At 43.0% G+C, this 23,803-nt stretch overlaps 7 protein-coding genes across 16 annotated transcripts; 2 read left to right on the forward strand and 5 right to left on the reverse strand.

Moving 5' to 3' along the window:
• Positions 1-145: 145 nt before the first annotated feature.
• LOC125763288 (dipeptidyl peptidase 9) lies at positions 146-14,043 on the reverse strand. The gene is made up of 8 exons (XM_049426220.1): positions 11,721-14,043; positions 11,343-11,619; positions 3,687-3,966; positions 2,764-3,613; positions 2,352-2,699; positions 2,049-2,271; positions 1,789-1,981; positions 146-1,711 (listed from the first exon to the last, which is right to left on the reverse strand). Exons 1-8 carry the CDS (start codon positions 12,450-12,452, stop codon positions 1,507-1,509), a joined length of 3,108 nt encoding a protein of 1,035 aa, XP_049282177.1. The 5' UTR covers positions 12,453-14,043; the 3' UTR covers positions 146-1,506.
• On the reverse strand, positions 5,638-7,952 carry LOC125763293 (zinc finger protein 512B-like). The gene is made up of 2 exons (XM_049426232.1): positions 7,094-7,952; positions 5,638-7,030 (listed from the first exon to the last, which is right to left on the reverse strand). Exons 1-2 carry the CDS (start codon positions 7,097-7,099, stop codon positions 6,512-6,514), a joined length of 525 nt encoding a protein of 174 aa, XP_049282189.1. The 5' UTR covers positions 7,100-7,952; the 3' UTR covers positions 5,638-6,511.
• Positions 14,044-14,165: 122 nt separating the features above from the next.
• Positions 14,166-18,638, reverse strand: LOC125763286 (bromodomain adjacent to zinc finger domain protein 1A-like). Its single transcript, XM_049426216.1, has 2 exons — positions 18,291-18,638; positions 14,166-18,224 (listed from the first exon to the last, which is right to left on the reverse strand). Exon 2 carries the CDS (start codon positions 18,158-18,160, stop codon positions 14,330-14,332), a length of 3,831 nt encoding a protein of 1,276 aa, XP_049282173.1. The 5' UTR covers positions 18,161-18,224; positions 18,291-18,638; the 3' UTR covers positions 14,166-14,329.
• A 429-nt stretch (positions 18,639-19,067) lies between these two features.
• Positions 19,068-22,026, forward strand: LOC125763294 (acylphosphatase-2-like). 3 transcript variants are annotated; one of them, XM_049426235.1, is made up of 5 exons: positions 19,068-19,328; positions 19,391-19,407; positions 19,481-19,590; positions 19,660-19,793; positions 21,917-22,026. In XM_049426235.1, the coding sequence occupies exons 1-4, from the start codon at positions 19,097-19,099 to the stop codon at positions 19,772-19,774; spliced, it is 474 nt and encodes a 157-aa protein (XP_049282192.1). In that variant the 5' UTR covers positions 19,068-19,096; the 3' UTR covers positions 19,775-19,793; positions 21,917-22,026. The 3 variants fall into 3 exon arrangements, with proteins under 3 accessions (XP_049282192.1, XP_049282191.1, XP_049282190.1); XM_049426234.1 differs by lacking the exon at positions 21,917-22,026 and adding an exon at positions 19,859-20,018; XM_049426233.1 differs by lacking the exon at positions 21,917-22,026 and having other exon boundaries at positions 19,070-19,328; positions 19,660-20,018.
• LOC125763290 (2-oxoisovalerate dehydrogenase subunit alpha, mitochondrial) lies at positions 19,814-21,760 on the reverse strand. 6 transcript variants are annotated; one of them, XM_049426225.1, is made up of 3 exons: positions 21,544-21,760; positions 21,365-21,457; positions 19,814-21,281 (listed from the first exon to the last, which is right to left on the reverse strand). In XM_049426225.1, exons 2-3 carry the CDS (start codon positions 21,446-21,448, stop codon positions 20,034-20,036), a joined length of 1,332 nt encoding a protein of 443 aa, XP_049282182.1. In that variant the 5' UTR covers positions 21,449-21,457; positions 21,544-21,760; the 3' UTR covers positions 19,814-20,033. The 6 variants fall into 6 exon arrangements, with proteins under 6 accessions (XP_049282182.1, XP_049282185.1, XP_049282183.1 ...); XM_049426228.1 differs by having other exon boundaries at positions 21,365-21,467; XM_049426226.1 differs by having other exon boundaries at positions 21,535-21,760.
• On the forward strand, positions 21,987-22,953 carry LOC125763295 (transcription initiation factor TFIID subunit 12). 3 transcript variants are annotated; one of them, XM_049426236.1, is made up of 3 exons: positions 21,987-22,095; positions 22,241-22,650; positions 22,717-22,953. In XM_049426236.1, the coding sequence occupies exons 2-3, from the start codon at positions 22,311-22,313 to the stop codon at positions 22,842-22,844; spliced, it is 468 nt and encodes a 155-aa protein (XP_049282193.1). In that variant the 5' UTR covers positions 21,987-22,095; positions 22,241-22,310; the 3' UTR covers positions 22,845-22,953. The 3 variants fall into 3 exon arrangements, with proteins under 3 accessions (XP_049282193.1, XP_049282194.1, XP_049282195.1); XM_049426237.1 differs by having other exon boundaries at positions 22,008-22,119; XM_049426238.1 differs by lacking the exon at positions 21,987-22,095 and adding an exon at positions 22,154-22,175.
• LOC125763296 (peptidyl-prolyl cis-trans isomerase FKBP2) lies at positions 22,937-23,683 on the reverse strand. Its single transcript, XM_049426239.1, has 2 exons — positions 23,329-23,683; positions 22,937-23,247 (listed from the first exon to the last, which is right to left on the reverse strand). The coding sequence occupies exons 1-2, from the start codon at positions 23,482-23,484 to the stop codon at positions 22,990-22,992; spliced, it is 414 nt and encodes a 137-aa protein (XP_049282196.1). The 5' UTR covers positions 23,485-23,683; the 3' UTR covers positions 22,937-22,989.
• Between the last annotated feature and the right edge of the window lie 120 nt (positions 23,684-23,803).

The following is a 23,803-nucleotide window of genomic DNA, read 5'->3' on the forward strand; positions in this document are numbered from 1 at the left end:
AAATCGGTTCCAAATATCTAAAAAGCTGGGATCTTAAGTTAATTTCATACGATCATTTACGCTCACTGATGAAAAGCATTTTAAATTCACTACCGTTTCTTTCCCGCTGTTTTTTTTCAAACGTGATTTTTAGAACAATTGTTCGTTTTGTTTAGCATAGTATTTTATTCGTTCCGTACACAGGTCGCTCGTTAAGTTCTGCTATCGTACGTTGTGTTCAGAACTCGGTGATTAGTTTAAGCGTACTGTCGGATTTTTTTCCCTCCTGTTAAAAGCATCAAACATTGGTGTGATTCGTTTGTATCTGGTCCAAGCTTTAAGTGTTACGCCAGAGATTGTTTGTCGCCGAGCACCAACGACTATTAAGTGGACCGATGAGTACACAACCGCTACACTTTGCGGGAAAACAATATCGTAATCGGGTTCTTATATATTTGTTTAAAAAAATAAAAATGTAACAACACAATGAACTAAAGCTCCAAACTAGCAGCGAAAACGCGAAAACACAGACACATGGTTTTGTTCCGTAAATGACTAAACGTAAAGTGATTTTTTTGTTTTGTTTTTGTTATGAAAATGACTAACAACTTTTTGCCAGCAAAGCGCAAATAAGAATCTTCTTGTAAGCGGTGACAAATGTAATGTCTAAAACGGATAAAAATTGCTTTGTAACAACCTCTAAAACATTCAAATTCCTAACCGCACGGCACAACCTAATTTTTTTTTACACATTTTTTACACTTTTACTTCACTCTTAAACAGCGAAAGCTTCGTTTCAGCTTTTCTTCCTTCTGCACAAAACAAATGTAAACAATAAAAAAGACCCCAACAATGCCCGTAGACATGTACACGGACATGGCGAGCATACGTTTCTGGTAGAGTGGCATTGGTTCATTCACAATTACAGCATGCCGGAAGAAGAACTTATTGTATCGATGCCTGTTCAAGGAAAGGCAGTTAACAGAGCACGGACACGAAGAACAAGGTCGCCAATATTTTTCTTCCTCTGATCTTAATGTTTAAAAGTTTTCCACATTACGCTCCCCCTGGTAGCTTAGTATCAGTTAAATATTTGACTTGCTTCTTAAATCGAGTTTTTATCTGTTTTCTTAAATAAAATGGCGAGCACCAGCGCATTGCTTTCAAAGCGAGTAAACGAACGAACAAAAGCGTTGCCAATGGTCTTTGCTGTCTAGCTTAACGCCGGTCTAACAGTGCGCGGAAACGAAACAGCCGTAGCTTTCGCACTAAGCTCATCATCGACGAGCGCAACGAGCAGGTCGTTGGTATTGATTCGACTGAAAGTGAGAGAGACGTCGATCCGGACGGACGGAAACCAGCGAGCGATCGTTGGTTGCGCTGGTTGGACTGACAGCGAAAGATAAACCAGCAACTACCGTGCCGCAATCTTCGCCAGACCGAACCCCGCTCGGCGCCACTACATAACAGGCGACGGCCTCTGCCAGATGCGGGACTTTTTGGTTTCGCTTTGTTCAACTCGTTGGTTCAAAGATGGTTTTGCAGAAACGATAGCAATTTCGTCTCGTAGTGCTTGCTAGCTTCCAGGTTACGCAGCGAGTGACGTTCGTTCGGGTACACCTGCAGCTGGTAGGGTTTGTTCGCTCGAACCAAGCGACTGACCAACTGGGAGGTATGATAGAAGTGCACGTTCTCGTCAATAAGTCCATGGATGATGAGCAAACGGTTGTCCCTGTGGGAAAGGTAGAATAGAATGACGAGATAAGCGTTGGCGGACCAGAAGAAAGGACAGTCTAGAAATAAACTTACTCGTCAGGGAACTTTTGAATGTAGTTGAGCACTGAACCAGCAGTATACCCGGAGCGATTATTATCCGGCAGGTCCATGTAGCGTTCGGTGTAGCCTGTATCATAATATTCCCAGCTAGTTACTGGTGCTCCAGCAATAGAAACTTTGAAAATGTCCGGATATTGCACTAGTCCCATCAAACTTAAATAACCACCTAGAAAGAAAATGCATATTAAATCAATTGAACATGGTGGAAATATGTGTATTATGAATTCATTTACCATAAGACCATCCGTGTATTGCCACTCGGTCCATATCAATGTAGCCTAGCTGATCGGCCAGAATTCTCAACACCTCGACCTGATCGGATAATTCAACCGTGCCCATCCGGCATCGGATATATGATTCAAACTCGACGCCTCTATGCCGCGAGCCACGAGAATCGACACAAATCACACAGTATCCCTGCGAGGCGAGCATGTGCATTCGAAGTTGACGCATTCCCTGATAAATAGAAAATAAACGCATATACATTAACATTTTGTTGTACGAGTTTAAAAGAAATTCTCGCAGATAAAACTTACTTTAAACGTATTGCTAACCGTTTGCACCTCCGGTCCACCATATACATTAAGCACGGTTGGGTACTTGACGCCAAGCATGAAATTGTGTGGTTTGAACACCATCGCATACAGTACGTCCCCGGTCGAGATCTGAGGGCTGTAAATGGAGGGGTTGTACTGAGTATTTTCCGAGGGCCCGCCCTCGGCCAGAAAGCCCACCGAGATCAATTCCAACGTATCAATCGCTGAAGAGGGCGACACACTGCATCCATTGCTGTTGTTGCCGTCCGCATCATGCCTTATTCGTATTAATTCCCACGATGGCAGCGTCGAGATATTACAGTACGTTTGTAGAAATAGTGTACAGTCCTGTGGAGATTGGCAACTGTCAGGATTCAGTCTAGAACTAGCTTATGTGTTTTAAAAAACTTACATCGTTAAACTCGACGGTAAACGAGAAACCGGGCGTGGTAAGTAGTCGTAGTTGATTAGGTTTCGCAAGACTTACCACGTACAGGTGCTTCTCAAGTGGCGTTTCCCGAAGACCCATAAAATACACCAATTGGCGCAATCTATCGAACCACACATTTCGTCCCAGCACCTCCCAGTTACCACCGGTAAGGGTCACCTTGTTGACGATGCGTGGTATCAGCGTACTGCCGATGCAAGCCATCGATGGAAGAGAATGATCGGATACGCTAGATATTGCTTGAATGTTGGCATTAGTCGCTTCCTCATGTCCGTGATGTTTGTGATGTACATTGCTAAGGTTTGTGCTGTGATGATTTCCGACACTATTGCTATTGTAACTACTACTGCCGCTACTATTGCTTCCGTGCGGGATAAGACTAGACGTAATCAAGTACAGATGACGATAGCCGGTTTCCTCCGAAGCCCATAGAAACGTCACCTCCTGCTCGGACAGCTCAACAAACTGTAGTACATCGTGCACATTCACCCAGCTGTTGGACGTTTCCGAGTAGATCACCTGCAATGGGCGCGTAGATTTGTCTAGCGGTGAGCGCCAACCGGAAGATGATTTTCGCTGCGGGTGTGGTGCATGATGGCCGTGAAGATGCTGGGAAGGATGCTGCCCGGGAGAGGAGCCGTACGATGGTGCACTAGCTGTACTGTTTGAACCGGTGGCAGTCGTGTTTGTGGTGCCAGTCGCACCACAATTCGGCGAAGACGAAGAGCTGCTGTAGATTTCGCAAAAGTTATCCAATGGCAGTAGTACGAGCTCAAGTCGCTGCTGTGGACGATCGAGTAATTGTGCCCAAATGCTAAAAAAGGGAAAGAAGCGTGTACGGCAGTGTGTTTATTTCGGACTGTTTACTAGTGACGATCGCTACTCACTACTTTGAATCCGGTGTCCATCCGATGCGCACAATATATTCCAACCAGGGAAATGCAAACGTTAACGGACACTGCAGCTCTTTGATGCAAATGTCCGTTATACGCAGGTTTTCCGAGAGTCGAAATTGGACCAACTTTAGCTTGGATTTTGCATTCGGTGTACCAGCACGCGGAAATCGATACTCTTCGTAGTCTCTGCCCGACGATTGTGAAGAGGGAAAGGTGTATAAACTAACATCACTCTCGTCTACCTCCTCGTACACGATGCGATAGATTTCGTCTGGAAACAGAGAAGAAATAAGAACAAAAACTAATGAACATACACATACTTTTGAAAGATGTGTCGGTACTACTAAATAGTTATTTATGAGATATGCTTCTTTTTCTGTTTCTTATGGGGCACTACAATCTCAAGAGAGGACCTCAGTTATTTTTGACTTTCCTTGACTTGTAGTAGGATAAACAATCCTGCGTATGGAGGTAAGCTCCAGATGAGATTTGATGCCCTGTTCTGTCGTGTAAAAACAGGCGCTGCTGCCACAACCACCATGGACCACCCAAATGATATGCTTGTATTCTATTATGTTTTTATGTTTATATTGTCTTTTACATCTAACAACTTTATTTGTTTGAAGAGGTTTCTGTTTAATATGAAGTTTTTATTTCATTGTTTTGCCACTTCAAATATCAGAATATGTGTTTTGAGGATGCTTTCATAACTTTTTACGGCAGGAAAACACGATCAACTTCTAATAAATCTACTCACTATAGTGAGCAAGGCAAAGGAGAGGCAGCTGTGAGACATGTAATGTGCAGAACTCAGGCTAAGAAAATCGTTCCCCTGGTCAACAGTGGTGGTGCTGTCGGCCAGTTACATTTCCTGTCCAAATGTATGCGCAATCCCTGCGCAATCGGACAACCATCACGTGTTTACGCGCACGCGCCCCCAATTCATTTTACATTTTTACACACTGCGCCGTTGCATGAGTAGTTTAATGAGAGCACAGTGTTTATCCTACCTTTTACCACTTGGCGGTGGCGTGTGACATCAATCAAGTGAAAGGAGATTTTGAATGTTTTTGTTAAATTGTAGTTATTGTATGAAAAAGCTTAAAAAAATGTTTTGTGATGCCCCCTCGTTCATCAAAAAAATTCCTTCTCGATTAAATAATAAAGCTAAATCGACACTCGGAAAAAAACCATTCTTTGGTGGCCTAATGACCCTTCCTCTTAGCATTATTGTGCTCAAAGTTCTCTTAGTAGCAAATTACAAACATGACTCCGCGTGGGGTAATTTGTACATTGTAACATTCGCACTGCAACACTAGTTAAGAAAATAAACACATTTATGGTTAATTATTTTAAGTGATTTTTTCCACTTCTATTTTGGTACCGTACCACGAAGATTGCATAACAATTCAATCCAGATCGACTTCAGCGATTATAGCGACTGAATTGCATTTGTTTTGCCCTTTTATTTGCCCCCACTCAACACTATCCCACTAACCATGATGCATGCGGCAGGATATGTCTCTGGTTTAGCTAGTTTTTAGTCTCATTTTCAAACGCCATTGCAATAACTTAACGATTTGTTCAATCGAATTGCATTGTAAGTGAGTGTGCAAAGTAAACGCGACTATGGAGTGCAATAAAAGTAGACAAAAACAGCCGATATAAAACCTAATAGAAATTTGCTTCATACCGACGACACATTGAACCGTAAAGGCTCCATTTAGAAGATGAGCTTAGTAGATAGAGGGCGCTTTTTGCAACTTACGCTACTATTTTGACAGCTGGGCATCGATCATAATAATGCATGATCAATGTTCATAATTTGTTTCGTTGTAGATATCAAAATATTTGTAAAAAAAAGCATGAAACACAGCAATTAATTACATAAAAAGAATTGGAAATGGGTAGATAATATAAATTCATCATAACTTAAATTTGAGCAACATCTATGTTACATTAAACTGCATTGTAATATTTTTAACATAAATTTTAACGTCATCCTTTGTACTTTATTTGCCCAATGTGCAGATACAGAAGCAAAGCGTGAGTTGCAGCATCTCGTCGTCTAAATGCAACCTGAGGATTGCGCAAATACTGATCTAGCTGCGATGGACGCGATCAGATGAAGCGTGTAACCGTCGCCGCGGAGAATTGTTGCGATGCTCGTACACTTTTCACTTTCATCCACACTCGATCTAATGGCCTGATGACCCGAAAAGGTGACCAGATACTCCGGCCGTGTGTAATTATTACATGATCGAACGTTATTATCTCGCACATGGGAGCGTTTTTAGTCGGTATTTGACAGGTTAATGGCCAGCCTACAACGGATTGTAAATTTAAAGTCAATCAGAGGCAACCGGCATAAATTATTACTGGCAAATGGTCAACAAATGCTACTAAGTTTACACTAACGGAGGAACGATGCCGGTATGGTATGAATAAACAGTTCGATAACAAACCGAATACGGCTTTCAAAGAGACTTTTTTCTGTTATGTAATACTTTCCCTATGGAATGTCCTTCCTAGATTATTACTCAGAAATAGGTGCAAAAAATACTACTGTTTTAAATATTATTCAGTTGACATAAATGTATCCAAAGAAAAGCTCGAACTTTCCTTACTTTTCTTAATTTTTTAAAACTATTTTTCTTATGATGATGATGATTAATATCATCTTTGAACATTCTCAAAAAGCAATACAAAAAAGGCAATTAAATATTTTTCCATGTCTATCAGCAGACATGCACGATCTGTCTCTAGTGAGTCTATTTATTTACAAAACTTAACCACCCAAAAAAAAAGGGAACCTCCTAGTGCCAGTGGGACTTCTTTTTGATGTGGATCGACACGGGAACAGTCTTTTCGATGTACACCGGCTTCTTAATGTAGACCGGTATCGGCTTCTCAATATGGACCGGGTATGGTTTCGGCACCTCGACGTACTCCTTGTGGATGACTGGCACCTTTACCGGTACCTTCACCGGGTACGGCACGGGACGATCAATGTGTACCTTCTTCTCAACCACAACTGGCACCTTCTTCTCCACAATGACCGGTACCTTTTTCTCAACCTCAACGGGGTACGGAACCTTAACCTCTACCGGCACGTGTTTCGTCACCTCCACTGGGTAGGGTACTGGTACCTTCTTCACGATCGTCACATGTTTCACCTCCTCCTTGTGACCACCGAAATCATGCCCACCAAAATCACCGCTGCTGAAGGAAGATTCATGACCCGAACCAAAGTCCCAAGCACCTCGCTTGACTTTTCCACCTTCGACAGTGGCTCCGGCAACGAGCGCCAACGCCATAGACAGCACAATGAAAGACTGTAAAGCAAAGATGAAGCGAGTTTAATGATCTGGACCACCGTAAGGAGTGTCTTGTTTTACCTTCATTATGATTTACGGTTGAATGGGGAGATGGGAGGTAATTCAACTGTAAGTACCCAAGTAAACTGTCGAGATCACTACGATATAAACACTAAGAGACACGTTTTTCGTTCACTTGATGCTGCTGATACTACACGGTTCGGTTAAAATTCGACCTGTGTCTTACTGCAGAACACCGACGAATGATGCTACTGTGCTGGAAACTCGGCGGTTTTATAGTTATAGCGCACAGTGGCCGGGTGTCCGTATGTGGTGGGCACGTACAAATGAAAATCGGCCGGCTTTCAACCAGGGGAGTAGGGGGAAAGAAGCCTCTTCTTGAGACACATCGAGTCATATTTGGCTTTTGAAGCAATCCTTTCTGTTACCCTCTCCTTAAAAAAAAGTTCTCTTTTTAACCTCATTGCTTGGCATTTCCCCTCGGTGGATACCAAAAAGCTATTTGCACACACATTCGATACAAAAATTTCGGGAGCCAAGGGAGGTTCATGTGTAAACAAATCGTGACACGCGATGCACCGGACCACACGTTAGTTGCAACCAGCACAAACAGTTAAGTAAAGTATTGTGATTGCTACGCCCAGTTACATATCGTTTCGGGAAAGAAGTGTGTGCTTTTAAATAGAAAAACCAATGCAATTATCTGCAAAAAACGAACCAAACGCATAACGAACGGTGACAACCTCAACCATATGAATAATTAGATTATCACACACCAACGGTATCCATTCCCAGATTACTCCCGCAAGATAGTGGGCGACACTACGCTGGGTGGAAGAAACTGTCGATACTTTGTTTTACGTAAAGATTTATTTGATTCGATTCAACCGTTGACATGAACAGATCAACGCGGCATTTTTGCAAGAAAGGCGGCATTTTTGCAAGAAAGGCGACATTTTTAAAACATTTCAAACACGTCGCATAATCGATGAAAATCGTGATCGCGATCGTTCGATAACGCTCGGTTCAGCTGCTTCGAAACTGCGCGTGAAACAGCATAGTTCGCTATAATGTATTTCTTTAACGTAAGAAAAATAGTGAATTCATAAAAGATCAGCAAAATGTTACCACTTTAAAAATAGTAACTGACAGTAGCTGATATTTTCGAAGATCGTTGTTCTAACACTAGCAAATTGATACGATTATTTGATGTTTGGACATTGTTTGGACCAGGAAAGTAGTATGAATTTTAAACGTTTACCATCTCCAAAGTAGCGTTTTACGTGAGCATCATCATTCAACCAAGGGTAAACACCATTAACACGTTAAAAGAACGAAAAAAATGCCACTTAAAACACCATTGCACACAATGCAAATAGCGATAAGCGCGGCTTAACGGTGCTGTTGTGCGTTTCTTGATCGCCAAAAGCAGCAAAGGAAACAAAAAATTGGGTAGTTGGGTGCAAGATGCGCCCATGCATGCATGCATATCCATCGATAAGCTTTTGCCCGCTTTTGGGGTACGAATGCGTTTGCGTATGCTGAACGCAATATGCGCGTTCTATGTTGAAATGGTGCGAAGAAGTTGTTGAAATTACTCGTTAAATTACAACCCAATCACACACACACACACGCCCAATCAGCTTATTGAATTAAGAAGCATAGCGTACCCGGGGGCAGTTTGTGCGGCTAATGTATCATATCTATCGCATCCAGAAGAGTCAATCATCGAAGGTGTGAAACAATCGTAGAAAAACGCCTATTGTGCTTTGCTCATACGCCGGTCTGTCCCAATCGACCGCACCACACGTTCAACCGGCACCGCCATAATCACCGGTCATTAAGATGCAATCGAATGCCTGATAATTATTTGTTTGTGGATCGGGTTTTCTCGTACTGTTTCGGTAATGTGGTTTAGCAAAACATGACAAAGTTTTTGTTTTCGACTGATGTCGATACGGATAACTATGCATGGGAAACTTGTGTGAGTTTGTCCGCTTTGTAAAACCGCTGAGGCAAGTATGTATTGAATGGGATTTTTAACAAAGACAAACCTTAAAATGTGTGGTGTTTCAGAAAATTTTACAGCATGAGAAAAGCTTTCCTTCTGACTCGAAAAGCATATTAATATTCCTTTCTGTTTATGCTGAAATGATACTGTTACAATGTTTAAGTAAAGCTCGGTTGTGTTGTGCATTCTGTTTGCTTCAATTAACCGGTTTTAATTTTATTACCCAAACGTTTTGTAAAATTTCACATCGCACGTACATCACGCAGTGAACATAAGTGTAGTTTGTCGCGTTTTTCTTTAAAGTCAACATGTCGCCAGCTTATTCACGATTTGTGCACACCTCATCGATGTGGCAATATGTACAGTGTGGTTGGTTAAAGTAGAAAGCATCCAACCAACTCTCCTGGGCGGAAAATTTGATCATATCTTCAGTATTCAGTCACCATTCACCACCAGAAACCTATTCAAAAAGAAGATTGCGGTCAGATATGGTGAAGGTCGCATGTACACACACACACACGTGTTCGCGTTCGATCATCACACAATTTCATTTTTTCAGATTTTTTTTCTCTCTATCTATTTCAAATTATGGCCCGCTAAATTGGGTTTCAATTCATCGATAAACCTACCGAAAAACACCAATCGTTCACAGCTGCACCCGAATTGGACACGCATTGCGAGGATCAACGACCCCAGTTATTTCGTAAAAAAAATCGTTTACATGTCCCATGGTGGGTACAGAGGAGTTGTTAAATATTTTTTAACTAATTTCATCACAAAATAATACAATTTCCACAACATTTATCCATATAAATGTTTATCTTCATATACTATGAAGAATAAATGCGGTTCAGAAGGGATTTAATCCTGTCGTATGAAAATGACGCCGTTATGTATCACACACACCATCGACCGCCCTAAGCGGGGTTGTAGTTAATATTATAAAAACAAAAAAATAAAAAAAACATTGTTAAACGAAACACAACGTCTCGTATTAGTCAATAAAATTCAACCAATGAAAAAGGAACAAAAAACGTAATTAACGCAATGGAAACATGTCTATGCAATGAATTATTACAGTGCACTGGCATGATAAAAACACAGGATGGTTGTGTTTTTTGGTAGGTTTTATTCATTCTCGTTTTTTGTCTAGTGTCTCAAAATTCACCCTATTTGGCGTCAATTAACAGTATCGCGAAATAAGCAAAACTAATGCAACGAACCGAGATGTATTATAATTATACAAACAGACGATCGTACGATCATGAGCATGATGTCGATGGTGAGAAACATAACCACATAGAGTATTCCTTTCCCAAATGCATGTCCACTGCTTGGTGTAATACAAAGGAAGGGATTGGATCGTATCTGTCAAGGGTGGGAGAACCTTGCTGGGTGTACCATAAACATCAGAAGCTCGCGTTGATCGTGCAACCGTCAGCCAGTAAGTGAGTGTGTTTAATAAGTGTAAGGTGAGCCATTTATTAAAGTTGTCTTATTTTCACCGGCTATTATAGTGACAAAATCGCACATTGATGCAGCAATTATTAGATGATAAAAATTGTATACTTTTTTATGCTCGAAAGAACTTCCATTGATGAAGATTCAAGACTCAAAAACGCTACAAACCAATGTGCCAAGAAACCGCGAGTAATATTTACACCAAAGCGTGCAATGGAGGAGAACATTATAAAGGTTTCCGCAGAACATATCGGTTAGCCGGATGCCGGATAATGTTACCGATTTGTTGCACAGTTGCAAGATTAACCATATGGAAGAGGTAAAATAGTGTTTACAAGGCCCATCGGTGTGCAATTGAAATTAATTCAAGCGTGGCCGCACATCATCCATCCAGCGCAAAGGGAACATAGCAAACAAAAAGCTTAATGTAAATCATCGAGTGCTAAAGCATACGTTCAACATTAAATGTCACATGTTAAGTAAACGTAATCAAGGCGCGGATAGATTATCTTACAGTTTGATGTGAAACAAGCATCAAGTACAAATAGCCACAAGGGCGCAGAGTTCTTTGCCCTCGTTGATACGAGTACCGGTGTGGTTGGTGAAGTGCAATCCTAAAGTCAATTTATAGCTTCAGGAAAAGCTCCTTAATCACTTAATATTGCTTATGAAAAGTCTTAAAATTATTGATACTTGCAGTACATGAAAAATACTATTTATCTTTTAATAATGATTGTCGAATATTGTTAAATTACAATCTACAGTAAGCTGATCTTAAACTCTTTTTTTAATTATCTGTTTTTTTGATCTTCAAACAAATGTATGCTTTCTACTCACCGTGACTCTCCGGCTGCCACCAAAAACCCTGGTATCGACTAAATTCTTCCTGCATCACGTACGACGGTACACCTGCTGTTAGTGGATCCTCAGCAAATGAACGGCGACCATCATGAGCGTACGTAAGCCGCTCACTATGGCCACTGTGCGTGTGCACTACCCAAATGTCTCCATTGCATACGAACGCTACCAGGTCCGAATTTTGTGGACATATCTGTGGATCGATTACTGCCGCCCGCTGTGAAAACCGTAGCTCTGAAGGGAAGAGTGTATTTTCCTGCAAAAGGTTGTGAAAGAAAACGTGACATGTCAGTGTAAGTAAGAAGCTTCCCAACATTCCCGGATTGACAGTAGAGGGGCGTTCTATTTCGCTCTTACCTCGTAACCCGTATCCAGACACTGGTACAGTGTGGTGCAGGCAGGGAACACAATTTTGCCGCTCGATTTGTGAAGCTCGTACGAGGTGATGCCCCAGATGGAGAGACGCTTTCGTTCGAGCATTAGTTGCACCTCACGGGAGTTTGCTGTCGGCAGATGGCCCAACACTGACTCAAGCAATTGGTGCCACTCGAGATGATGCTTCTGTCGACCATCGGACCTTAGCTCATCCGCATCGATATCGCTGTCCTCCGTGTGCTTTTCTCTGTCGCACCTTTTACCCTGAGTATTCGGAACATCCACGAAAAACAGTATTGTGTCCCATCCGTTTGCCGGTGGAGGGCTGAGAAAGTACACCCGTGTCCTCCCATCGGACAGGGTGCGAAAGTTTACGCTCATCGGAAAGGATGCAGCCATCGTAGTAGCCATTTGTCGACGCGATTCGCTAACGATCGATTTCAGCTCGGACCAGCTTTTCTTACGCGGTATCGTACTGGCAGTCGTTGTTTCCCACCGGCCGGTAGAGGTGATTCCGTTTGCTAGCCCAGCAGTGGCACTAACCCCCCTGCTGCCCGGTACACAGTGCCGCGAGGAATACTGTGGATAGTTGCCAAGGTAGGTGGTAATGTCTGCATCGGTCGCCATCAGGCAGGACGAGGAAGGAAGGGCTGCGCTCGGTGGGCCACTGTTTGCCCCGCCACCACCTCCTCCTCCTCCACTGCTGCCATCCATTCTTCTCCGTATTTTCGACCAAAATCGGGTTGCTTCCTCCAAGTTGACAAGCAGCGTTAACAGTATCCCCACCAGATGACCTAGATATAGTTCACCCAGCTTTTCCAAGCGCTTTGGAACACACGTTTAAAGCGCCGCGATCAACGTCGCCTCTTTCCCCTCTGGCAGGTGTTGAAGCGTCCGAGAACAGATTTCCACGCACGAGATGTTTCTGTATTTACCACGGAAGAATTCACAGAAAGCACCGTTCGGATTGTAACAGCTTCTACCACGCCACACTGCCAATATTCCTGCAGCAGCAAATGTTACACATTTCCCTCAGAACCGGTCACGATCAAAACACTTGGGAGGGAGGGGCTCGATCAGTGGTTAACACACCACCCTATACCACTTCGGGTTACAGGTTCCAGCTTGAACTCGAGCGCGCCCCTTATCACTTGCGGCCTTTGCCTACGGCTATACCGGGAGCGAGCGATACCGCGAGACGCGTTTGACGTTACGTCGGTTTATTTATGTATTCTTTTTCCTTACTTTTTCGCTCGTCCGCGTTTGGCGGACACAATCCGTCGGTACGGTTACGCACGACGCACTAAATAAGCAACACGAAACACGAAATAAGGCAAAGCAAAAAAAAAATAAAATAACTGACACACATACACGCAGGACAGGATTGTGTCACATTAAGATGATTTAGTGAAACATATTTTAAGGTAGCAACGTAGTGCGTTTTACTTTTTGAAAGCACGATAGAAATTAGTAAAAAAAACAACAATTAACCCGCACACATTCTTCTTGGTTGCATTTCTTTTTTGTGTGTTTTGCTTTGCCGGAGTTAAAGACTTTTTAGTTTGCAACAATCGTTTTTGGGAGTTCCACTATACGATACGATACGTACCTACCAGACGGTGAAGGTTCTTCTTTCCCGTGCTGGTTAGGAAACAATGGGCAAGAAAAGCGCAAGTAACCTTACGCAGTGCATTAGCAAGCTAAGGAACCTCTCCGCAGCCAGGGGCCTGAAGAGAATTCGATTCTTCGAATAACGCACCAACAAACACGCACGGACACCACACGAAAATGGTAAATAATGCCCGTAAAGGAAGACGACTTCCTCGACGCGATAGCGCCAGATACTTTCTCTTTTCAAGGGGGGATTATCGTTTCACTTTTCTTCTTTCCGATGTTCCTTCACCTACATTTGGTGGCGCAAACCGAACACTGCGCTGAGCTAGGTTGTTGCTAGTTATGTTGCTGCTACTGTTATTGTTATTGTTCAACGTTATCGTTCGTCGTCGTCGTCGTCGTCGTTGGCGGATTGGGCTTTGCAGATTTCTTTCGCGTTTTTGACAGGTGTGTTGGCCCCCGGTACCATTGCCGCCCCCCCGCTACCTTCACGAACAGCGCTTTGCAATTTCTTTCGCACCACCTTTTGTTTTTACTTGCGTACGCTGGGTGGTACAATCGGGACTGACGTGCGCTTGCACGGGTATGCTGCGTTGTTTACGTTCCATCGTTTAAGGGTCGGGATGGGATGGAATCGCTATTGCTCTTCGATACTACCGAAATCAACGTTTCACAAGCAGGATCAATAATTAAACCGACTCATCTTCATAGCAAAGATCAAATTTCACTTCACTGCATGTTTCTCCCTTCAATAAACTAATCCTAATCCTTCTATTTTTTCAACATTCAACCAAATAATTACGCGAGTATGGGTTTTGGGTTTGTTTAAAATTTAATTATCCGAAAATTTGTTTTAAATTATTTGTTTATAAGAAAGAATAGTTAAAAAACGAATTTCACCGACTAAAACCACATCCGCTTTTGCTTTGCGTAATTCTGTAATTATCTTCACAATATTATGAACTAGGGAAACCTTCCTATTTCGAATTTCGCAACGACCGTCTTCCAGTGGTTGGGATATTAATGTCTTCCGAAGCTTTTCTGTTTTTGGTATGCTTTACATTCTTGGATTCTGTTTGTCGGACACGCTTCGAGGATCTTTCGTTCCGTATTGTTTCCTTTCCCTGGTTCCTAGTTGACCGGGTTGCTCTAGCCGAAGCATTTATCTTGTTCACTCCGGTGTCCAGAGACGGTTGTCTAGCGGTTGAGGTGCTTATGTCTTTCGAAAGTTTCCTTTTTTTGGCATGCCCTTCGTTCGTATCTGTCTGCTTCTGTATGCTTTTGGCGGGAGGCTGTACGCCCTTGGCGGGACGCTTTACGCACTTGACGGGTGGTTCGTAATATTCGTAATCTTCGTCGCTTTCGCTTGCTTCGTAATCGGTATCGGTATCGGTATCGGTCGTATCGTCTTCGTCGCTCGGCGAGAAATCACCGTGTTCCGATTCTTCGGACGTGGATTCTTTTGCATTACCTTCAACATTATCGTTAGGCGAATCATCCTCACTAATAGACAGTTCATCGGAGTCATTCATTGCTTGTATGCATTGTGTGCAAAACCAATCACCTTCAGGGATTTTCTTGAGCTTTGGTTTCAGACAGTACGTGTGGCAGGCCCGACTACATTCATGGCACAAAAGCAAAACGCTGGCATCACCTCCTTGCAACCTGCAAACCATGCAGACAGCTCGCTCGATAGATCTGGACCATCGTATTGCATCGTACAGAACGTGATAATGTAGAAACAGTTGCGAGAAGGAAGTGGCACGCATTAGTGAAGCTTCCCAACGAAGTATCCTTTTCTGAAAGTGGTATCGCCAGTATGCGATCGAGTTGGGGCCCTTGTGAATTCCTTTCGGTCCAAATGGATGTCTGTAAAATTTAATATCAATGCCTTGCTCGACTTGAAGCAACGCAGAAGCCATCGAACGGACCAGTTCTTGGAACAGCTGCGATGCATCGTTACTCTGGGTAGATGCATTAGTATTTGTCGAAATTGGTAGATTGTTGCCTGGATCTTTCTTACCCAATGCAAATACATCAACCGGTTCCGCATCAGATTCCTCACCAGAGGAATTATTTTTGGACTCGTATCCACCCCACTGTAGTTGATTGGTTTGCGAATCGTATGAACCCTGCAAGATTGCATTGCGCCATTTGTCGATACTGTTAACCTTCAGTTTACCCAAACCACCGACACTAATTCTGGTTTCCAGTTCGAGCAAGCTCTCTCGGAACATTGTTTCGAGTAAATCGCTTTGTGGCATATCTGACATAGTCTCCTTGCTTTGCGGTTCAATCACACTGGTAGGCGTCATTGGATGATCGTTCACTTGAATGGATAGATTCGCAATCGGGCAGTCTTCCATCCTCGATTCTATGCTCTCACGGTACAACATTAATGCTACACGGAGTGCTTGCTCGCGTTGACCTCTTGGGTTGAGACTTTTGATGAGTGCATCCAGCTCCTGCCGCGTTGCGTAGAAGCCCCACTTAGCAATGGGGGAGTTATCGATGGAAGTGTGAACAGGACAGTTCTCTTCATCACCAGTACACATGAATAACTCGCGGTTGGTTGGATGCGCGATAGGAATAGTAATCGCTTTTGCCTTTTTCATCTTCGAAGAAGTAGCACTTTTTACACCATTTACATTCGCTTTATCCAGTACAACTTTACGTTTTTCCCGTACGTTGCTGTGCTCTAGCAGAGTACTACCGCGCAATAGGAGTTGCTCGTAAACATTCTCCTCTTTTTCTAACATTCCATTACTGTTCCCAGCGCACTTCAGAATCGAAGCGGAAATATACCTTTTACGCCTCTTCTGTTCACATTGTGCCAGTCCAGGAATGTTGTTTGTCACTCGCTCTAGGCAACGGCCAATACCATTTCTATCATGCTCCACAAACAAACCAGGTAACGATTGGAACTGCCAATAATTACGGAACCCCCGATCGGAGCCTAGGTGCACTTGATACCAGTGGAAGTTACGTTTCAAAGCCTCCCACTCGCTTCGGAGTTCCTTCATTTTAAGGCAAGCGTCCGTTTCGATTTGTTCCAGCTCGGCGGTCAACTTTTGCTCCAGCTCCTTCCGACATTCTTCCAACTTACTGCCCACCATCTGACCCTCATGGGATGCTAATGTTTTTATCATGCTCTCCTGCGCATCCTGCTTTAGCGCCGCAGTCTTGCGTGGTAAACGTTGCTGTTCCTGTTGATTGTTTTTGAGTTTGTTGCGAGCTACTCGAATTTGCTCCATCCGATCTAGAAATTCATCCGTCAGCAACAATTGGTGAATAAGGGCACAGATGATTTGCATAACATTTTTAACCGGCAACTGGAAGATGGTTTGCGTTGTTAAGGCCTGCAGTATATGTGGATGGTCACGTATCAGAACGAAACAAGCATCGCCATCATGGGTTGCTTGATTATAAGCGATTATATGCAATCGCACTAGTTCCGAAACAGTTGTCGAATCCCTCGGCAGATCGGTAAGATTGGTAGAGAATTGTTTGGTGCACCATTTGATCACCTTTTTGGTGCCTGGTTCTAAGTTACCTTTATTAGACGCTGCCACATCTTTCAAGGCACCAACTATTACACTCAGCAGCAACTGTAGGATATCATTCAGGGGTCCATTAATTTCCCTCAACAGCAAAGCTTGCTCGAGCAACTCCATCGTAACGCCAGCGGGAAATTTAGTATCGATTGAGAGTAAATCGCCAAACGTATTCAGAAACTCTAAGATAAAAAGAAAGTCGGGGAAATTTTCCTCACCAATTAACGGTCGCACCTCTCGTGCTGGAGGTATGACACGCTGATCCGTAAGTTCCAGATCTTCCTTTATGGCACTGTATTCCGTTTGTGCCAGCGCAACCTGCGGAAGAAGAAGCGCCCTCTCTATCACCTCTAGTTCCTTGGCCAAAAGCTTCTGTTTAGCCAGCTCTGCTTTGCGCTCTTCCTTTTTTAATGCGATAGCTTTTTTGTTTGCAACAGCTTTCGACACCTTTTGCTTGTTTTCCTTGACGATCGAATCGATACTTTCCTCGATACTGACTGTCTCTGTCTTAGCATCCTTGTGGCTGTGTTTTTGGGCGAGCAATTTTTTAGAAACGCTAAAGTTCGGTTTCTGTCCGTAAAACACTTTCTCCTCGGTGCAGCCGGTAGACGTAACAAACTGTTCTAGCGAAGCTGTCTTGATGCACAGCATTTTGTTTGGCCCCCGTTCAACGTGCTGCTGGAGAAACATTTTACATTTTTCCCGTGTCAAACAGCTCTTTTGCCGTACTATGGATTCTCCTCGGACGGAATAATTTGCAGGAGTCTTTTCATCACAGCTCTCGACGTGATAGATCAAACGCGACGGATTATACTCGCTTGGCGAATCACTCATTACCACCCGTGCAATCTGGGCCTTTCGTATCGTTTCTGGAACGCCCGTTTTCGTGTGCACGATTTCACCCTTAAAGTAAACATCTTTCACGTAACCGTGAACATCACCGACCATATCGTGTATTCCCGTACGTTTGGTCCGCGAGGCGATTAACAAAATCGGACCTGCCAGGGCAGCAGGAATTGTGGTTAGACTACGTTTAGCAGATCTTTCACTTTCAAGGGCGTCCGCATACGTCAAGTTGCTTCGGCCAGTCATCGCACAGCTCCAGACGGTGGAAGATAACAGCATGGTGCGATTAAAGAAATCGTCATAGTTGGCAAATAGTTCTCCAGTTTTCTCGCACACAAACACTTCATCGCTGTCCTGCAATGGTTCATCGGTGACTTTCTGTAAAAGTTTTCGCTTGAGCAAAGGCATCGCTTGGCTGGATAGTAGGTATTGTTTGGTTAGATTCCGTCAGTATGATTCCGCATGCGAAAAGCTGTATATCAAAGAACAAGCTTGAAATGACACACTTTGTTTATGTTTAATGGATTTCTTTGCTTACATGCGCTGATGATCACTACAATCCACAACTGATAAAATTCTAGCACAATCCTTAGTACAAATTACATACTTTAGAAAAGTTGCCCAAACCCTACGCGTTCATAAACGCCAATTGAAAACATTGGCGCCAATGATTTTTGACAGCTGCAAACCTTTGATTACAATAATTTACGTTTGAAGGGCTGTGTCGGACTCTATATCGCTGCAATTGATCGGTTTACAACGGGTTCGTCGCTTTGTGGGGAAAATACACCCTTCACCCCAAAAGCAATACTGTGTGAAATTCGCAAAAGAAAGTGTGAAAACATCCCAGATCTTAAATACTTACAGACAAGCTTAGCTTCCATAAGGAACTATCGGAACTATCGGAATTTGTATAACGCTGGTTTGAAATTGTTTGAAAAGCGAATTTGAAAATGTTCGCGAATGGCCATTTTAACGCAAATAAAATAAAGCGTAAGAACGAATATATATTCATTATTAAAATTATATGATACGGTTTATACTCTTTCGTTCATAGAAATTTAATAGTGCAATAAAATTTTGAATTAATTCGACACTTGACGGCTTTGAGCTCTGTTTTATTTTGGTGGCGGTGGAACACTCAGGGCTTGGCAAACTGATTCCACAATTTTATGCTTGTTAAAGTCTGACCTTTATGATTAAAAAAATCTTTTCTTAATGTTAATATTGATGTACTATCTATAATTCACCATCTGTTTTTTCTATTATTTATAATAATAATTTTACTATTATTTAAGTGTTAATGCTGAGAACCCCTGACACAACCCTTGCACGATATTCGCTATGATTACAAGTGATTTGTTGTTTATTTTCATATCCTTTACTACTATCATAGCAACCCACGAACGAACGAATGGAATAGTTTGTGCTTCAACCGAAATAGACGGTACGTTTGCAGATGAAAATTGTGCCGGTACTTTGAACCAAGCATCCTGTCGCATCGAGCCAAAGATTCAACCGAAGATGTCGAGCAAATTGTTCATGTGTGATTTCGAAGTGTTTGGAATTGTTCAAGGTATGTAATTATATGCTTCTACCATACGTTATTAGTACCTCTAAAATTCTCTTGTTTTGCAGGAGTGTTCTTCCGCAAGGTAAGACTACAAAAATAGAATATTTGCAAACTGCGAAGTGATATTTTAATCGTCGATGGATTTGTGATTGCAGTACACCCAAAAACAGGCATCAAGCTTGGGAATACGTGGTTGGTGCATGAATACTCGCGATGATACAGTGAAGGGACAGCTCGAGGGTGAAGAAAAAGCGATGAACGAAATGTAAGCATTGCCGGTGCGTCCCTGACAACCTTACCTAGTTACGGATTACTATTTTTTTTATAATGGCAGGAAACATTGGCTACAAACGAAAGGAAGTCCATCTAGCCGTATTGATAAGGCGGTTTTTAGTGTTCCCGCTGAGATAACAAACTATTCTTTTAAGGATTTCTCAATTCGTCGCTAAATTTTGAACCCATCAGCAGGTGAGCGAACTAGAAAGACCTTTCTTAATTGGAAGTAATTTGATGTATATGTTTGCTTAAAGCAGAAAACCATTAGGCACAAGGTACGCACGATACCGCGAAAAGCCAGTAAACATATCGTACTGTATGTCTTTTCTGTCCGAAATTGTTAACAGTATTACTGTTGCTTGGTTTTACTAAGCTAATAAATGCACTTTCGTGAACGAGGTTCTGAATTGCGCCCAACATCCTTTTGCTCGCCTACTGTTTGAAATCCTTGAGTGGATAGTGCTCACGATGCTGTTCTATGTGTTCCTCCATCGTACGCAATTGTTCCTTGAGATGTGCCGGCATCTCCTCGTACACATCCTGGAACATTTCACGCCAGTCTGGTTTGGGAATGCGTTCCGATTGGCTTATCTGAGACAGCACCTGCTTGCGAACTGATTTTACAAACTCATTCTCTTTCTCCTCGTTAAACCAGCCACGTCGAATCATATAGTGCTTAAGCTTGGTGATGGGATGCTCGACTGTGTTCCAAATTTCCAACTCATCGGCTGGTCGATAGGCCGTGCTGTCATCCGAAGTAGAATGATGACTGATACGATATGCCATCGCTTCTAGCACTATCGGTTTGTTCTCTCGCAGGACATACTCTCGAGCGAGCTTGGTAGCATTATACGTTGCAAACACGTCAGTTCCATCGAATCGCAATGCGGCCATACCGTAACCGGCGGCACGTCCAGCAATACCATCGCCACGATACTGCTCCTTAGACGGCGTAGAAATGGCAAATCCATTATTACGGCAGAAAAAGATTACCGGGCTGTCGAGAGTAGCCGCGAAGTTGAAAGCCGCATGAGTATCGCCCTCAGATGCAGCTCCTTCACCGAAATACGTTATAACACACCGCTGGTTGTTTGGCTGTAGTTTGAACGCGTAGGCCGCTCCAGCCGCCTGTGGAATTTGAGTGGCCAACGGAGAGGAAATGGTGACAAAGTTAAGTTTCCGTGAACCGTAGTGGACCGGCATTTGACGACCCTTGCCAAGATCCTCGGCGTTTCCATAGCATTGGTTGATGAAATCCGAAATGGTAAATCCGCGCCAAACCAACACTCCTGCCTCTCGGTACTGTCCGTACACCCAATCTTCGGGACTAAGAGCAGCTGCGCTTCCTATGTGACTTGCCTCTTCACCAAAGTTGGTCATGTAGAATGATATCCGCCCTTGGCGCTGGGATTCGTACAAAATCTTGTCCATGGTGTTTAGTAGCACCATGTCGCGGAACATCTTTTGCACAGTTGCCTGCTCAAGGTTAGGTTCTTGCGATGGATCGTCGATCGTGCCCTCACTGTTCATCACGCGATAGATAGGGATGGGGTCGATGCTTTCCGGCAATGCCAATTTAGGAATCGTCACGAACGATGCTTCCGTAGCGCCAGGGAATTTTGCGTGCAACGAACTATTTCCAGCGCCTTGTTGCAACGTCGCAGTGTCCGATGAAAGGTGCTGTGGAAGAATAACGCGGAGAATAGTTGATGCAGTTCAGTGCACATTCGTCGAAGCATATTATGATCGCATGTTTTACTCACCTGCACTTGGCACGCCAACCGAGATGGCCGTGCGATCATCATTCTCTTAACCAAGGCATTTCCCAAATTACGTACCACAGACATGTTTTTTATCTGTAAAAAGCTGTAGAATTATTAAACGACAAATTCGTTGCTAACATTAAATTATTTCAAGTTTGATTACGTCAAACCTGCGCCACCTGTTTGCTGCTGGTCTTGTTGACAGGGACGATAAGGATGGAGCCGTGTTGCTGCGTTCGAATGTTGGCACAAACGAGTGATGTTTGCAAGATTAATTCGACCGAAAATGAGAGTTGATACGTAATATTAATTGAAGGAACTTGATACTACGCACACAAACCCAACAGCCGCTGGAAACGGAACGATCCATCAAAACATTGCTGACGGTACACACACATACACATCCATATCTGGAATTATGCGTGCCATGTGCGATTAAACCCTTTCAAATTGATGCCTCAATATTGAAACTCATCCTGCTACGAGGATTAAAAAATGAAATTATTAGAAACAAATCAATTGTAGTCAAAAGGTTATTCCAATTCTTCACAGAATTTTCAAAAGGGCTCAATTTGACTAGAACCATCAAGCGAATGTACTGTCAAACTGACGTTTGCTGTCAAGCCACAATTCAGTACAAAACAATCCAAGCCAACAGAATCAACATACACTGCCCGTGGGAGTCGTGTCTCTACTTTAGTAGTGTTCTGTATGTTTCCCGTATTTTCTGAGTAAGTAACAGTAATGCTAGTAAGGTGTGTAGCTTATTTTGCCTGTAAACGTGTATTGTTTTGCCCGTGTCGAGCTGAGGGTACTGTTTAGGAAAACAATGTTTTGCTCTATCTTCTTGGATCACTCGTTTACGGTATATTTCAGGTAGCCGATAAAACAAACGATTTCACCTCCTGCTAATATCGATTAATAACAGCAACAGTAACAAACCGGTATGGCTTCGCCATCTCAAAGCAGCCCTGCCACGACAGGAACGACAAACGCTTCTGGTGGGACAGGTGTAAAGGTTTCTTCGGGCACTGGTTCAGCGGCTGGCACAACATCTTCATCTGGCAGTAGTGGGACAGATAGTACAACCCAACTGCTAACTAAACCTCGACTACAGGAACTGGTTCGCGAAATAGACCCTACTGAGCAGCTGGACGAAGAGGTGGAAGAACTCCTGCTACAAATAGCAGATGATTTTGTCGAGAACACGGTAAATGCCGCTTGCCTGCTAGCTAAACATCGCAAGGTTCCCAAGGTAGAAGTACGAGATGTACAATTGCATCTGGGTGAGTTTAACTATTTGTGAATTCGAGGTGATGAACGGTGTATATAATTGTTGCATTTTCTCGCAGAACGTAACTGGAACATGTGGATTCCTGGCTTTGGTACGGATGAGTTAAGACCATACAAGAGAGCGACCGTAACCGAAGCCCACAAACAACGATTGGCACTAATAAGGAAAGCCATAAAAAAATATTAGCATATACGCATGGTAGCGATAATGGCACTCTAGCAATAATCATCATAAAAAATACGAAAACAATAAGAAACAAAAATATATAATAAACCAGCTTGTTTACTTAGGAGAATTCAGTTGCGTATATTCTCTGCTCTGTCTGGCACAATTACAGTTCTGTTTTTCGTTCGATTTTCACCAGTTCTACCTCAAAAATGAGAACGGAGTTAGGTGGAATTTTCTCACCGGCACCACGCTCTCCGTAACCCAGCTCTGGCGGGATGACAAGCTTCCGTTTCTCACCTTCGCACATCCCAAGCAGTCCTTGATCCCATCCCTTAATCACCTGGCCCATTCCGAGCGTAAAGGTAAGCGGATTTCCACGCGGAATGCTGCTATCGAATTCGGTTCCATCTTCAAGAGTTCCCTGGGAAAAAAAATATCGTGATATGAAAAATTCGTTGTTACTGTAATGAATTGAAACATGCAACCTAGGTTCGTTCATTACCGTATAATGCATGTGCACCAGATCACCCTTCTTGGTTCGTACGGTACAATTTTCGACGCGTTTTTTGACGCCTATCTTCAGTTTGCCGTCCGCGGACACGCTTTGAATCAGCGACAGACTGACCAGACAAAGTACAACCAAATGACAATATTGCATTTTGCTTATTTCCTCCGCTTTTTATTTAACTTTGAATCCTTCTTGTTCGATTGTATTTGGTACGGTACACTGCGAAGCTGAGAGGTTATATTGGCCGCTTCCTGTTCCTTTTTGTTTACCTCCTTCTGGAGCTGCGTAGATGACAGTTGTGAAAAAAGATTTGTTACAGTGCAGGGCGATAGAATAGGGGTAGGTTTTTGTATTGAAACATGCAACTGGAGAATGAAATTGTTAATGAAATTAAGATATTTTTTCTTTCACACTTAAGGAAAACAACAAACAGGCTTAGCTGGTAAGCATTGCATTCCACTAAACTGCT

Source organism: Anopheles funestus, chromosome 2RL, assembly GCF_943734845.2.
Source record: "Anopheles funestus chromosome 2RL, idAnoFuneDA-416_04, whole genome shotgun sequence".
Taxonomy (NCBI): Eukaryota; Metazoa; Arthropoda; class Insecta; order Diptera; family Culicidae; genus Anopheles; species Anopheles funestus.